General features: G+C 30.4%; 1 protein-coding gene and 1 long non-coding RNA gene across 3 annotated transcripts in view; both read right to left on the minus strand.

The window, feature by feature from the left end:
* Positions 1-390: 390 nt before the first annotated feature.
* On the minus strand, positions 391-1,833 carry LOC145333570 (uncharacterized). Its single transcript, XR_013884538.1, has 3 exons — positions 1,708-1,833; positions 1,061-1,168; positions 391-543 (listed from the first exon to the last, which is right to left on the minus strand). It is a non-coding gene; the product is annotated as an uncharacterized LOC145333570 (long non-coding RNA).
* Positions 1,834-3,978: 2,145 nt separating this feature from the next.
* The window catches only part of LOC145333571 (uncharacterized), a 93,660-nt gene continuing 80,617 nt past the window's right edge, over positions 3,979-17,021 (minus strand). The window contains exon 10 of one of the 2 annotated variants that reach the window (XM_080178733.1): positions 3,979-7,349. In XM_080178733.1, the coding sequence (XP_080034859.1) occupies positions 7,101-7,349 (249 nt within the window). In that variant the 3' untranslated portion in view covers positions 3,979-7,100. The remainder of the gene's footprint in view (positions 7,350-17,021) is intronic. The other variant, XM_080178732.1, reaches the window with a different exon arrangement.

Consider the following 17,021-nt stretch of genomic DNA (forward strand, 5'->3'; position numbering starts at 1 on the left):
AAGTTGAGATACAGAGTTAAAAATTGATGCAGATACTTTTGGGGACATGTACTAGATCATATTAAAGTTTGAAGGCCATATCTCAACCTGGGAGGGAGTACTGGCCCCCAAAAGTGGACTACTGAAAATCCATTTTTTTTTTTGCAAAGGGTAGAAGATTTCAGCTTAAGAAAAATGCGCTAAAACCTTTTTTAGATGTTGACACCTAAGTTTTGAATATTTGATTTTACTGTACTTTTTAAATAAAAACTGAAATATTTTTTGATGTTCTAAAAATGGTTATAAAAAACGAAGAAAATAAGCCGTAAATCATTAAAATCTGATAACTATAAGTGGGGTAAAGTTGCTTTCAAAAAAGTTCTCATAAAAAAAAAAAAAAACTGTAGTTAAATAGTCGACACAATGCATCAAGTTTCATTAGAAAACATGAACTTCCCATCCCAAATCACTTTAATGTCCTTTTAAGTTCTTTTTCTTTGACTCTGTAGCCCTCAATAACATTCTTGCCTCGGAGGGCCTCGCCACCTTTCTTGAAATCTTTACCTAAATAAAAAAATATGATTGTAATGTGGTTCATTTTCTAAAAATTACTTTATATTACAATATAATTTTTGATGTTTTCCTCAAATTGCCAAATGAGCACAGAAAAATTCTTTCTTATTTTTATCATTATGTCTAATCCCTGCAGGAGTGAGATGTCTAACCCTGCGGTGCACTAATCCTGAGTTTCTACAATATACCCAATGTAACCTAACCTAACCCACTCTAAGATAAATAGACAAATGCACAATCCCATACTTTAATTTACATAGGCACACAGGGTTATGCTACCCAAACCCCCTTCCCTTCCCCCCCCCCCCCAGGAATTAGGGCATTGTTGGTAAAGGACCACATGGAAATAGTATAGAAATTAGAATAGAATAGAAATTTTTAACTTAATTAAAATACAAAGGGTTTGGGAATTAGTGCTTGAAATAAACTTTGAAGGAAAGTACCACGATGTCCCATCGTACGTTTTAATTCGTTTATTTCGTTATTACCTGATTTAATTGATTATTACCTTTTAATCTGAGTTTTCTGAGACGATTAGTTGTCTTGATTCCTTTAATACCCAGGGATAGAGGCGGGTTCACTGTTGACACACTGCGTTCTTGTTCTACGCTTGATTCTAAATACATAGATAGATTAATTAACATTTAGATAGAGGGACAGATGTTTAAAAAGATTGATACCTAGGAATTGATAGATTATAAGCTAATTATATAGAAAGACTGATATATCAATAGAATAAAAGATAGATAGAAATAGATTGATAGAAAGACGAATGGATAGATTGCTTAATAGAAAGAGAGAGAGAGAGAGAGATATTTAGGTAGATAGATAGATATATAAATAGGCAGACAATCAGAAAAATAGTCAGATAGACAAACAAAGTTAAAAAAAGACACCTATAGACACATAGATAATTATACATTTAGGCAGATAGACAAAAAGATGGATAGACAAATAGACAGATGCAAAAATAGATAGATAGACAAATAGACAGGCACACAAATAGATAGATAGACAACCTGAAAAAATTGATAAACAACTAGATAGACAAATAAATAGGCAGATATCTAAACAGATAAATTAGAAGAAAAATAGACAGATACATTAATAGACAGACAGATAGGTATTAGGATCGATATTTATATAGATAGACACCTTCTTCATCATGATGAGCTAATCCACTTTGTCCTGAATTTCTATGAACTTCTGCTGGCTCGTAAAACCTTCAGTTTCAATTGTAATGCATAATTCAAACAATTTAAAAAAAACTACTTATATCTGCACTGCATGTATATGGATTCTTACCTACTAGGTTTTGTGTAAGGTTTTTATGGTAAGCTATAAGAAAGCTGAAAATGGAAATGAAATAAAATATTATTTGACACCCAAGGTAAGTTTAAATGACAGAAAAAGCACATTTTATCACCACTGCACTGGTTAAAAATGAAATTTGGTTTGTCATGCTTATTTATGTATGATTTTGTCCACCTTATTTGGGGTGTAGGTAGATATTATTTTGAATGACCATATCTCTTTCAAATAAGTCTCAGCTTAACACCAAATATAGCCTCAAACATTTCAAGGATGCGAGTAAAGCATCAAGTTTTCGAAATTTTAAAGTTTAGGTGCTTTAATGCTGACGGGAAGTGATCCTTAAACAATGAAACTTATGGAAATTTTCTGAAAAGAATATCCCCTTCTAATACAAATCAATCTTTTCCGAGATCTTTTCCTTCAGACAAAAGTCTACTTCATTTTTATATGGGGTTGAGTTTGAATTAAAATTTTCAGGTTGCCTTTAGAAATCCAAAAGACATAAATTATAACGTATACAAAGAAGGTAAATTAAAGAGAAGATTAATTTTACATGAATAAAGCCAGGGACATAGGAGACATAAATTTAGAATTTTAAAAAAATTCTCAGTATTAAAGTCTTTTTTTGCTTTTCTAGAGACCTATAAGGGAACTTAAAGGAATAAGGGGGGATGGTCGACCCTCCAATTTACATTTTAATTTTAAAAAGGGCTAAAACTTTTTTCTATGGGGGAGAGTTTTTCTATAGTCGATTTATTTGTGGAGGGTGAAGGTATCCTCTTAATCGGTCAAGTGGTTATCGAGATCCTTCAGTACAAACACATAGACACAAACACCCTGTTACTTTAATATATATAGAATAATTAATTTAAAAAGCATTATAATTTCCTCAGATGTGTTTCTCTTGTGTGTTGTCCATCCCTGGTCTCATCTCCACAGTTACTACGCAGGTCAACATACCCCTGCTCACACATATGAACCATTTTATACAGGTCGGACGCATTACTATTTTGATAGGGTGTAGTATCGTTTTATTCCATTAGTCTAACCCATGCGGGGTGTATATCTACGGTGTCCTAACCCTGCAGGGCTACCATGTATCTAATATGACCCAACATAACCTAGTCAGACCTAATGTAACAATTTGATTTATTTTAAAATAAAGGTTTCTGTGCTTGAGTAGGCACTTCAAGGGAAACCACACAAAGCTTCTCAATTTGAATAATATTTGATGATCTTTTCAAAATATTGAGCTCTACATTTGGATGGATGATGCGTTCTTGTATCAAATTTAAATATTTCAAAATCAACATAACCTAAGGAATATTTTAAATAAATTTTGTTTGTGAGGAATTAATAAAATGAAATTTGATATTGTAATTTGTTTGTCTTACCTAAAATTTAATATATTACAAATTTTCTTTTAAAATTCGTTTTAAGTTTAACAAGGACAACAGAGTCAAAACTTATGATAGCCAATTAGAGTCTACTTTTGATTGTTACAATGAACTCTGTCTTTCTGTCTGTCCAAACCGTGCTGGGAACATTAAGATTTTCATTGATTTTTTTCCCAATAATCATTTAAGAAAATGAAATTATCTTTTCTAATGACCATCTACTCTATAATTTGCTTCATGTTTATTGGTCTTACATTTTATATTTCTGTGCTTTGCTATCTATGGAGGTCTCATTCTCGTTCTTAAATTTTAACAATTTTAAGTAACCAAACGAAAAGTTTAAATTTTAGAGTGGCTTTAATTAAACTTTTGAATAACTACTAACAGGAAAAAATTGTCCCTTATCCTTCCAGTAAAAAACCTTAAAACTAAGCAAAAATTTTGTTCAGCCAAAAATATAACTGCACTAGCTACACCTTTGTTCATTTAAACTATATGAAAATCTCTGAAATATTCTCCTAGCATAAAATCTTATATACTTTCAAATCACCTAAAAAATTATGCAGCCTCTTTGTCTAACTAAATAGGCTTTAACTTTTATTAATGTCTTTGATTATGTTTTTTTGTGATTTATTGTTTCATATATTTTTATCTCATAGATGAGGAGTTAACTAAAATTAACTACAATAGCTCTACAAAAAATTACGTTTAATAATCAAAAACACACCTTGATAACATTTATTATTTGTATTTCAAAAAGTAATAAATAAGAACTATGTAATGTATATTATGTTATAATTGAACACATTTTAAGAATGATAATTTTAATTAATCTTTAGTGACTTTTACAATTATACATTATAGCTGAGCAAATAAATTCTTGGGATACTAAAAAATTACATTACAAACATTTTGACAAAATCTCTCACTTTTCAACTGGAGAAAAATAACCCCACTAACAAAAATTTTAAATTTTTATGGAAAAAATTGTATTTTTGGTTGGTTTTTATGGTTGGGTTAGTTATGGTTTATGAAAGCCCTACAGGGAAAAAGTCTCCAAGGTTTAAAGTTTAAAAATGAAAAAAAGGGAGGTTATATATTGTCCACTAGCAGAATAAAAGATTCACCACATTTGAAAGGCATACATATGACTGAAAAGTGAAATTTTTTTTTGCATCATTTGATGTTTTTTTTTGTCATGATCAAAGACCAAAAATTTGCCTTTCTTTTAACAAAAAAAGAATTATATTATAGATTTAATAACTTAAAACAACACAAAATTTTCAGAATGTATAAATTTGATTTATTTAATGTACATTGTACAAAAAAATTTGACTAAATAATATGATAAATTCTTAGCTAATATACATAATTATTTTCTTTTATTTCCACTATATTCAATATTTATACATATCTTAACTTTTTGTCTGACAGTAATAAACTTAATAATATAATATTACTTATGTTTTTGACTTATTCATGTTTTTATTTTGTTTTGTTTTAACTTTTTGATAAAAATAACTAAATTAACTTTTTCTGCAAAAGTTCCTGTAGGAAAGAAATTAGTTTTTGGTTTTAACATAAAACCCAAATATAAAATTACTGATATATTTCATTCTTTTTTCAATTTTCATACTGATTACTAGAGTAAAGTTTTTTTTAATGTAAGCAAAAATATCTTTAATCAAATGAATAATAAAAAAATCGATAAAATTCTAATTACACAACAAATTTTATCGAAAGAAATATGGTTTTAGGCCATTTTGTATTATTACAGATTATACTAACGTTGGCTATTGGTGGTACAACACCTTGAGGGAGGAGTAGAATTTATCTAAAAATTTGTACATCTTTTTATATTCTAAATATGTTAAACAATTAAGCATTCGGAAAAACAAAAAAACGTAAATGGCTATTTTTCTTAATTTCCTTTTTTACAAATGATTTTTTCTCAATATTCCTTTTCAAAACCTTTCCTGTCCTCTGATTTATTGAAAAAATTAACATTATGATATTGAAATGCCATTAAAGGATTTTATATCAATTTAAATGTATGTCTTATAATTGGTAGGGAGGGGAATGTATTTTAGAATAAAAATAGTAAAACAGCAACCTTAACACCTTAAAAACCTAAATAATTGATCATTGAGATAATGAATAAGTTTAATTAAGTAAATATGTTTTACTATTTAAGAAACTGAAATTTTCATTGACTCCTTTTTATCTTTTTTTATGTTTTACTATTTCTTTAAAAAATACTTATTCCACACCGTTACAGTTCTATAAGATTAGTTACACCCACTTTCAAAGGTTCAAGAAATTATGTTTTCATATTTACAGTGTGTTATTATTTCAAATTCTAAATATTCTAAACTTATAGAGGTAGCCCTAAGTTATTTAATTCGTAAATTTTCTCCTTTTTTAATCCATAAGTAAAAAATTCCTCTTGAAATATTGTCATAAAATTAATAACACAAAAACTTAATCTTCATCTTTTCTTTAAGCAAATAAAAAACTTTTCCTAATATTTGTAGTCTCATATTTTTGGGGGTTGAATAGAATCAGGGAATCAAGTAATAGATAAATTGACCAACAGTAAAAATTTCTGAGAAGGTTATGGAATACTCTTTTAATTTTTCATGTTTAAAAAAAAGGGTTAATGACCATCAAATCAGGGATCTAAAGGGATAAGAAAATTGCCAATTATACATTCCCAATGATGATACACAAAATTACCCCTACTGTAGATTATAATTAGTTGTTGAAACGTTTGAACACTCAATTTGATGAATCAAACAATCAAAATTCACTAAAGTCACCAAAGTTGTTAAGCCAAAGAATAAGAAAACGTTATCATAAAACTTTGGGGAGTAGTGATATAAACAGCTAATTGTCCACTCTCTCTCTGCAAAGAAATAGATTTTAAGAGAGTGGAATAAACCACTGCACTGGATCAATTGGGTTTTATGCTAAGAGAAACTTATGTTGGTCAAGAACACAATTTTTTCAATCAAATAAATATTCTGAAATTATTTTAACATTTTTGTATCAAATGTTTCAACAGCCTAAAACCTTCCTTGGAAAAAGTATATGGAATAGGATAAACTTTATTACATCAATTCCCAATGTTTTACATGTTGGTCAATCTACCCATCACTTTTCCCCTGACATGGTTGGCAGAAAAAAAACAAACACAGGACAAAAACTTTTTCATTTGTTAGTAGAATACATATTTAACATTATTTTGGCACATTTTTTTTCTTCTGTACATTGTGAATTTTAATATTTAATATAGTTGAAACTATATAGAGTAAAAATTGAAGGGTAATCCAGGTTTTAAAAACACATTGATACCTTTTATTAATTGCAAAAAGCACACTTTTTAGAGATGAACTTTTATATTTTGATAATTTTTCTAGTTGTATGGAAAATGTGTTTCTGAAAAAAATAGAGAAAAAACAGACAGACAAACATTTTATGCTTAATTTTGTATGCCTTTTATTTATTCTTTATGTTGATTTTTCAGAACTATTTCTCTTGTCCTTGATATTCTATATTTTGATTAAACTAAAGGCCGCCGTGGCGTCGATGTTCTTTGTCCATAAGTTCTAAAAACTCATCAGCCACCGACATATCACTTGACGCCTGTCTTTTCAAACAGCTTGGCTCACTGCGGTGCCGATTATGCTTTTCCTTACGCTTACTTGTACTAGTACTGTTTCTGCCGCTAGATGTCGTGGCTGCTGCACTGTTCCGATCAGCTGTTCTGCTCAGATCAGCTGATCCGTTGTCCCGGGATCCGCGTCTCAGCAGACAGGACGGGATCCCGGGGCTCTCTCATTTCATTGTCCGCTTCATGTCTTTGTCCTTCACGCGGAAGGCCTCGGTCACGTTTTTGCCGCGCAGCCCGTCGCCCGCCTTTTTGTAGTCCTTACGCCCGACGCGCAGCGTCTTCAGCGTGTAGGCGTTGTTGGTTTTGCCGCCGGCTGTGTTGACGCCCCTGATGTTGAGGGCAAGGGGAGGGGAATCCAGTTTGTCAGTGTCTGGGGTCAACATGTCGTCAAAATCAGACGGGGGTAGGCCCTCCTGGGAATTAACAATGTTGTTTTTCATTTAATTTTTACATTAGAAGGTTACAATTAAAGCCATGGTGATTGAAACAAAATTGAATTTTTTTTGTTAGTTTGACTTAAGCATGGTCTTTAATAAAAATAAATAAAATATTCTATTTTGTTTCAATCAAAATTATTAAGTAAAAAAATTTTGAAGTACATTTTAGTAAATATCAAGTTATTAATAATTATGAGAAAAAAAAAACATTCATAGACTTAGTAGAAGTAAAATTCATGCCATTATTGAAGAATATTTTTTTGTTACTTGATGGCTATTAAAAATTAAAGATGCCATTTCACAATTTATTATTAATTGATAGTTTCAACCTTAACAGATATGTTGGTAAAGTAAAAAATAGTAGAAAAATTATAGGACAATCAAAGTTCAAAGCAAAAAAAGAACTTTGTATAGGTATCAGGCAGTTTTGTTTTGCTAACTTTCTAAAATGATGCCCTACAAGCTTGAAGCAAAGCCTTTAGTTGAATCAACTAATTTTTTTAATGTGAAATAGCAACTTTAAAGATTCTTAAAGTCGTAAAAAATGGTTTATTTATTTGAGGAACAGGGGATATTAAACCTTAAGAAAAACTGATTTGCGTCAATCTTTTGCCATTCAAGTGTATCTTAGTGTACAATAATAGGTTATTAATAATCTACAATAAAACTGGCAAAATTATTTGTGTAAAATAGTTAATCTTCAGGTGGCATATCCCCTGCATCCCTGTATGATAAAGATTAGGCTGACCTTGATAATAAAGGTGCGCGCACTATTTATCTTCCATTGTCCTATCTGCAGGGTGAGGGAGTCCATAATCTTATGTATTCGCAAATGCAAAAATTTTCGCAATAATCATCTGGATTCTCTATCTCATCCTACAGATAGTAGACAGGTAATACTTTACGCCATTTAATCAACATGTAGGGAGATGTCAACGAGACGAAAATAGTTTACTTAATTCTTGGTTGTAGAAATAAAGAATTGTAGCTTTACAATTTTAGTTTTTTTCCCATTGACAAATACCTATATTCTTGGTACTTTAGGCAGTGACAAAGATATTTAAATGAATAGTAGAACAAAGTAGAAAAAGATTTAATAAGTGCATAAAAACAAAAAGAATCAATTTTTTTATGCTTTAAAGTACGTGCAAAAAAATGCGTAGATTTTTAAAATTCAAATTGTGCGGCTTGTGTGTTAATAGTAGAAAGTCAAGTTTTAAGTTAGTTGGGACATTTTAACACGTAGCTCCTAAACAAAGCGTAGCACATGAATTATTCTTATGTTTACAAAAAATGGAGCTTATAGTGGTTATAATGGTAGGCAGAGCATTTTTCTACTATTAACACAAGCTGCGCAAATTTTATTTTAAATATCTACGGATTTTTTTGAAAACCCTTTATAACGAATTTTTGTCTACTCTGTTGAACTATTTATTCAAATCTTTGTCATTTGTTAAAGTAAAATTGATTAAGAGACACTTTTATTCCAAGATTTTTTTAATATCACGATAAGTTTTCATGAAAACTGATGCCTTATTGAAATAAAAAAAGATTCTATCCCTTAGTGTAAAGACATAAAAACCATTAAACATTTCTATATCATTAGAAGCTATTAAGTAAACTATTCTTCTAGCTGCTCTAATATTGGTAAAGTTAAGATTATTAAAAATATCCCATATATAAAAAAAAACATTCTGATATACTGCAGTTCACGTTAAAATATTGCTGGTAAGCAATATTTCCAAAAATCTATGAATTTTAAAGGCTGCTAGCTGCCAAACAGCTGAACGTACAGATCATACCCGCTCACCATTTTAAGCGGCATAAGAAGGCCTACAAATAATCTGGAATAGCCAAGATCTAATTATACACAGGGAATGCTTCACTGAAGAAAAAACGCGTAAAATAGGTCTTTTTCGCGCATTTCTCTGCACTGCGAGATAATTATGCATTATTGATTTATGGCTATTCCAGATTAGTTGTAGGCCTTTCATGCCGCTTAAAAAAGTGTGCGGGTATGATCTGTACGTTCAGCCGTTTGGCAGCTAGCAGCCTTTAAAATTCATAGATTTTTGGAAATATTACTTACCAGCTATATTTTACCGTGAACTGCAGTAGATCCAAACATTCTTATTATGATTGAGGACCATTATTTTAGACAAACGACCAAAACGCATCAAATGATTTTTTTGAATTGGAGGAATAAGTGAAAAAATATCTAAAGCAGTTTTGAAAAAATCTTTTAACATTTGAATAAAAATCTTTCTTAATCGTTTAATTAACGCTTTAATTACTGCAAAAATATTTTATTAAAATTACTTGTTTAGAATATAAATATTTGCTAAAATCCTATTTATTAATTTTACTAAAATATTCTTGAATATTATATCAGGACAACTAACTAGGCTACTATGGTTACGAGACGGACATTTAACATATAAGTAATTATAGAATATGACGCCCAATGAAAACTATTTTGACTCCAACTTTATTATAAGAAAATAATTATCAAAATAAACAAAATATTTTTTATTGCATCAAAAGATTAATATATTATATTCACTTTACACAGTCTTCAATGTTGAAAGCCAAAAAGTTTTCTACATGGGAAAATTATCAGTTTTATGATAAGGAGTTTGCATGCCATTTAATTGTTAAATCAAAGTCAGAAATAACAAGACACCATCTAAAACTATGACAACTATATCCATAAGGAGCGGACTTTTAAGTTTAAAATTATCTATTTTTTAGGTAGGTTAAAAATAAGAAAAGTATTTTCATGAATGTACAATATTATGAACTAGTAGTAGAGTTGCTAAGCTAGTAAAAATATATGAAAAACTTTTGATTATTTTTGACTTTGAATTAACAGTTAACATGCTTTTTAAACATGCAAAAATTAAAACTATGAATTAATATATGAATAATAAATGAAAATTTGTAACTAAACTATTATATAACAACTTTATGTGCAGTAATTCTACAATATTCAGTAATCTAATCAAATAAAAATGATAACTAACTAAAAATTAAGATAACTATAAAAATATTTTGTATAAAAATCTTCATATTTTTTCCAGATGGATAATATTTTGTTAAGTTTTATGTAAACCTAAATTATATTTTCAGAAATTAAAGGAATTAAATTTTTTATAATTTTTTTTATACCCTTGTTCTAATGAAATACTAATATATAGACTATGAAACCTGCCCTTAGAGTAGCTTCGCTTTTTTATAATTATTCTTTTACTTTTTTGGTCCTCATCCCTTTTTATTTTGTTGAGAAATATAAAAATATTTTGTGTTATGTATTATGGAATGAAAGGAATCCTTAATTAACAGTAAATACACACAGACACAAAAATCAGGGAAGCTATGATAGGCCACTCATGGATAAATTATAATTACCCCCCAATTAATTCACTTTTGTACATTATTTGTAAGTAATAAGAATAAGGCGTATTACAAAATCAGGCAAATAATATTTATTAATCTTATTTATTGTTCTATCCTTCCATCCCTGGAAGAAATATTCATATATTCTCCTTGGGCTGAATGCCAGGGATTAAGGGGACATTAGGCTATTTATTACACTAGACTTCAAAGTTTTATAATGACGTTTTCTTATACGTAGACCTAACACCTTTTGGGACATGAATTTGATTGGTTGTCTCATTAAGTTGAGTGTCCATACGTTTCAACCACTAATTGTAACTAATTATCTCTTTAGATCCCTGGTACAGTTAGTGAGATGACAATGACGATATTTGCTATTTACCATGGTTTAGCTACCAAAGACATGTTTTAATGTTTTTTTTTTTGATAGAGTTGGGGGATTAATTTATTGTCTAGAGTCTTGGTATTCATTTACGAATTTTAATAAAATTACCCTGAGCCAATGCCATGATGACTGATCTTTTATGAAAAAAAAATCAGAGTATAATCTAAACTTTTGCCTCTAAAGTATCTTAAAAACTGATTTAAAATACGGTTCAGCGGTCATTGATATAGATTGGTAATATCAATAGATACAGAATATATGTGGATATTATGACAGGAGAAAAAATGCCGTCAATTTAGGTTGCTATTTAGTTGCTAACATAGACATCAATTATTAGCCAGTTCGTTCATCTAATAGGATGAGAGGGGATGGGGTTAAGGGGTTGGAAATCGTTATTATAGCCGAGCAACAAGTCTCACTTTATTAGGGTACATTATATCCCGGTGTAAGATCCAGGTAATAATAATTCCCCCGTTATATCAGTTATAAGTAATTACCATTAGCCTTAAAAAAGTATTAAAGTGAAGGGGGATGCGGAATGATGGGAGGCTGTATTGTATACTCCCTATACCCATGCGAAACAAGTTTTTTTAGAATAAAAATTGTTTAAGTATACTTGTTATTTAGCCTCACCTATGTAAGATAATAAAATAAGAGCTTGACACCTCGGAATCTTAGGCGCGCGGATTTTTTCTTTCTTGCCCATTAATATTCTTAACTTCAATGTAAGCTAACTATAGGTTGAATAATAAAAGTAGCGAAATTCTAATTTAACTTTTTGCGGAATTTTGCGGAAGGGTGACGTTGTTATATTAATTTATGTTTCTAGTTTCAATGTAAAATAAATACTTTTCTAGTATGGCTTCGAAACCGATCAATATCCGCCGAAATATCGGCCATACTAAAAATTCATGTAAAGCATCGTATTACAGACTATTTTCACGAATAATAAATAAACACCATAGAATTAAAACCAGCTATGTTAGCTCGGGCCTTTGGTCTCTCGGGGCCAACAAAACTAATTTGAATCTTATATTTTTTTATTTTAATATCCACGGAAAGCTGTCTATAATACGATGCGATAAATAACTATTTCATATGTTTTAAACATAATCTCTGAAAACATATCACAAAAATTTGACTTGCTAATCTAAATATAAGCAGTCTTAAACTACTTTATTTTTACTAACTTTGAAATGCTGTAAAGTCAAAAAGAATACTTTTATATTTAATTATTGAAGCTTAAAAAGAGAAAACACTAAGCACACACACCAATGTATTGATTAATTGTTTCTCAAATCTCAATCATAGAAAATTAATGATTCAGGAAAGAAGAGAAATATCTTTGCAATTCTGTATTCCCTTGGGAAAAATCTTAGAGGGGGGGGGAGAAATGACCAAAAGGGGAAAAATTATACAGGGAAGAAAAGATCTAATTGGGGAAATATGTCATAGAAAAGTAATATTATATCATATTCAAAGCAATTAAAAAAGTAATGCTATTTTATAATTATATTCATTAGATAAATAAGAATTGTCTGGTGATTATAAAACTCTTATTGCCATTGTTTTCCAATAACAAGTATTGTTCTTTTTTAGCATATGACAATCTCTGATATTTATTATGAGAGGGATAATCTACAGAAATATAATCTGCTTTTCATCCAAAGCGGGGTATTCCAACTACTTGGCCCAAGTAGTGGGTACCTTTTTTGTCTGCTAGGAAATTGCTTTCTGTCTTTTGTAGCGACTTGGCTGTGTTTCTATTTCTGACGCTATTTGCAGATATCTAAAAACCCAATTGAAAGTTGGCACAAAGTTCCCATCCCTAGGGTAGAGTTACACACAGCTCGTGCCCCCTCTATTCTTTTACTTTAATGTTCTAATCACCCCAACCCTAATTCTACACATACACACACACACACACATTCTTCTGACAACGCCCCCACGACACCCCAGCTAGCTACATGACATTACAAATAAATAATAATTGTCAAAAGAGTTTTCACAATCTCGCAAATCTTGAATAAAATCTTATGGCAGCTAAATATTGTAACTATTCAATTACTACTAGCTGCTACAGCCAAACTGCCTGCAAAAGTGACAACATTGTCACTGCAAAAGCCTGCTGAAAACCCTCTTTTATTATATATTTGTCTTTTCCCTTAATAAACTTCAGTTTTGGTCCAAAAGAATTTAGATTTGAGGGAAGTGTGGGGGGGGGGGTGTGGTTTACCTCCACTTTACTTTTTTTGGGTGGGGGATAATTTTTTTCAGGGTTGAGGGCTATGGGAGTGTGGTAGTAACCTCCCCCAAAATACTTATAAACCTTATTATGACCTATGAGAAGCTACAATGTAATGGAGATCCATATCGGTTTTAGCGATAAGCAAGATCCATCGATACAAACAGACTGACAAACTCAAAGACATCGTATTACTTATTATAAGGATAGCTCATTTTTGTTATTTTTTTGTATGAGCACCATTGACAAGGATGTCCTGAATTAGGGAAAGGTAAAACAGGTTGTTATGGGTGTTGAGAGATAGACATACAACGCAAAGATCTAAAGGGATAACACAATAACCGATGAATTGATGCATATCCCCAATGTAGATTATAATTAGTGGTTTAAACATATGAACACTCAACTTAATGAATTTACCAATCAAAATTCAAAATAAGTAATTGAGCCAATAAATAAGAAAACGTTCTACTAGACTTTGGGAACTAGTGTATTAAACAGCCCAATATCTCCTCCCTCCCTGCTTACAACATCCTAGGAATTAAATACATAGATAAAGATTCTTAAAAATAGATATTGTAATAAATTATATCAAATTCTAGCTGACTTTGTAGTCTGCTATTTAAGAAAAAACGCTTTTTTTGTAAAAATTCCAAAGACCAATGACCATTATTAAAATGTTTCTCAGGATATACTTATCTATCTATGCATAAAGGGTATGTAGGGGGAAATTGATTGAAAGAAAGGAGAGAGACATATGTAAGAATTAAAAGTATTTGTTGACGCTATGCCTCAGTCCAATCAAGATATTTGGCAATGACACCAAAATTACATTAATTAGAATTTTAACAAGTACACCTGTAACACTAAAAAAAAATTATTTAAAAATATTTAGCTAGGCAAGATATTTGTATGGCATCAATAAAGAGAAGGGGTAGTTCAAATTGGCCCTATTTTAAAAAGTCATAATTTGAAGGTGGCATGTTGTCTGTGTAGGGAGAATTTTTTTTCGAAAAATAGGCAAAATTTCAAAACGTTTGATTTACTTTTGCACCGTAGCTCTGTGGTAATACACTGAGTTATGGTGATGATAATTCGATTTTAAAGCCATTTGTGTTGCTATCACAATTCGTTGTCTCAAATTCTCCTATAAATTCACACAACCTCACCTAGTTGAGGTAGAAGGGATAATACCAACAAATCCCTGGCCCTTCAGAATGGGGGATCTGTGCGCAAGCAGCGACGGCACAGATTATCAGCCATTGAAATGGACATATGATCCACGGGCACAAGACCCGCCTTAAATAAGAAATAAATAATTTTCCTTATTTTAAAAGAATTAAATAATGCAATATTGGAGCTTAGTTCTTTAAAACTTCTTATTTCCCACATTTTTTCATGTAGACTGTAGAGTATACAATTTCACAATTTCAAGTATGCAAATTTCACTATAATAGAGAACATGAAAATCTGCTGTAAGATCCAAGGGGGGGGGGGGGGCACAGTGGGTTTTTTGGCTGTTTTGGAGATTTTTTAACTTTATGAGTCACAAATACCAACAAAAGCTTATTTTATATAAAAATAAAGTTAAATTCTTTCATATACAGGTTATAGCTTATGTAATATAACATATTATATACATATTATTGTGATTTTATATAAGAAAAATGTCCCTAGAACTACTCTACTCATATGGTTAAAAGTTCGAAATTTCTGATATTATTCATATTAAAAACAAATTATTTTAACATCGACTGAGACCTCAATTAAAACTTTTGGAGAGTTTTTAAGGTGTATATGATTAATATACATAATATATTATTCTAAGTTATCAATAAATAGTATACAGGGCTCGGCAGCTGCGCATCAGCTGTGACTAAGCCGTAAATTTAAACCCATTTTGATGCTTTAAAAGATTTTTGATAAGAGGGATTGTTATACTTGGGTCAGGTTCAAACTTTCAGCTGATATTTAAAATTGTAAATGGTTTTCCTGAGGTATACAGGCTGCCGAGCCCTGCAAACATACACCATACAAAATAGGATAAAAATGTGATGTTCTTCAAGATTTTATATGCATTCTCAATTCGATACTGATTTTAAGTAAAAATATTCTTCTATTCTTCTGGAGTCCAGGGGCTTTTTATTTAAAGGGACAGCGAAGCGCTTGAAAAAAAGCCTAAACCCATCCCAAGTCTTAAATTTGAGAATAAATTAGCATAAAACCAACACAGGGTTAATTTAGAGAAACCAATCGGTTCAGTATTCACTGAGATCTTAATCTTTGGACAAAAAAATCTTACTACTTTATATTATAGGATATCTAAGAGTTTTTTTTAATGTATCGTGGTATTGCTTATACAAAATTTTTTTTTTAACTTCCTTGTTGATCGTTTTCTTTTAACTATCTGCTATTACTTATCAAATATGACTTTTTAAACATTAAAAAAAATATAACATATGATATCAGTCCGTAACGCTATGGGGGAAATGTAATTTTCACAGCTAAAATATATGTGCATCTAATCTATACATTCTCCTGTACGTTTATCTGTCATGCTTCAAAAGAGTTTTTGCTTATTATCTCTCTCTTTTTATGTTAAACAACTGCTCTATAACTCAATTTGCCTTTTTTGTTTATGTCAAGTTTTTTGGTGCATCCTTATTATATTGTAAAATCTTTTTTAAAAGTGAAGCTTTTCTATAATTAGTGTCCGTCCGTACGTCTGTCAATCTGTTTGGAACGGATAACTTTTTTTCGTTAATATAGGCATGTTAGAATTGTCTTTTCAAACTTTACTTATCATACTTTGCATGGTGATTCCTGTAGTAGTTACGTACGATTTAGAATGTGTAGCAACTCTATAATCATAGCCAGAATGTCCACTTTTAACATGGCAATTTATCCTGTAATTATTAAGTTTTTCAACAAATTTACTTACATTTCTGTTCAACTTTTATACATTTATGCTCTGATTATTTATGACAATCTATAAGTGGTAATGTTCGTTTTTCCCACCGTCTCAGAGCTTCGCTTTAATGGATGTTGTCATCCTTATTATTTTCAAATTTTAATAGTTGGATGGAATATTTTAGTAATACAGTAAATGAAAGTGGATTTAGGGACTACTATAAATTTAGAAACCAAGGCCATTGAAAGGAAAGAACAATATAAATTAAGTATTTCAAACAAAGTTAAAGGACAGACAGAAAAAATAGTGGCTTAGAAATCAAATTTAATTTAAATGTTTCAGAAATACAGAAAGGAAGACATACGCACATTTATAAAAATTGAGCAGCTTTGTTACTAAAACTATTTCATAATAATCATTGTATATATGTTTTCAGTATATCCCATAATATAAAGTACTAAGCTTTTTTTATGTGTAGCGAAGAATCTCACTCACCACTGAACTAATATGGTTCTTTAGAGGGAAGCTTCTTATAGGATGGTTTTAGGCTATTTCATTTTTATAAATAAGCCTGGGTATTGTTTTAAGCTATTTTTCTGCCCTTCTATATCCCTTCGAATACCCTAGATGCTAGGGGCGCATTACCATCAATGAGGTAAATCTTTCCCCCCCCCCACCCAAAAAAAAAGCTGTCTAGGATTTCTATAATTA

Source organism: Acartia tonsa, chromosome 12 (genome assembly GCF_053477335.1).
Source record: "Acartia tonsa isolate MP-2025a chromosome 12, ASM5347733v1, whole genome shotgun sequence".
Lineage (NCBI taxonomy): Eukaryota > Metazoa > Arthropoda > Copepoda > Calanoida > Acartiidae > Acartia > Acartia tonsa.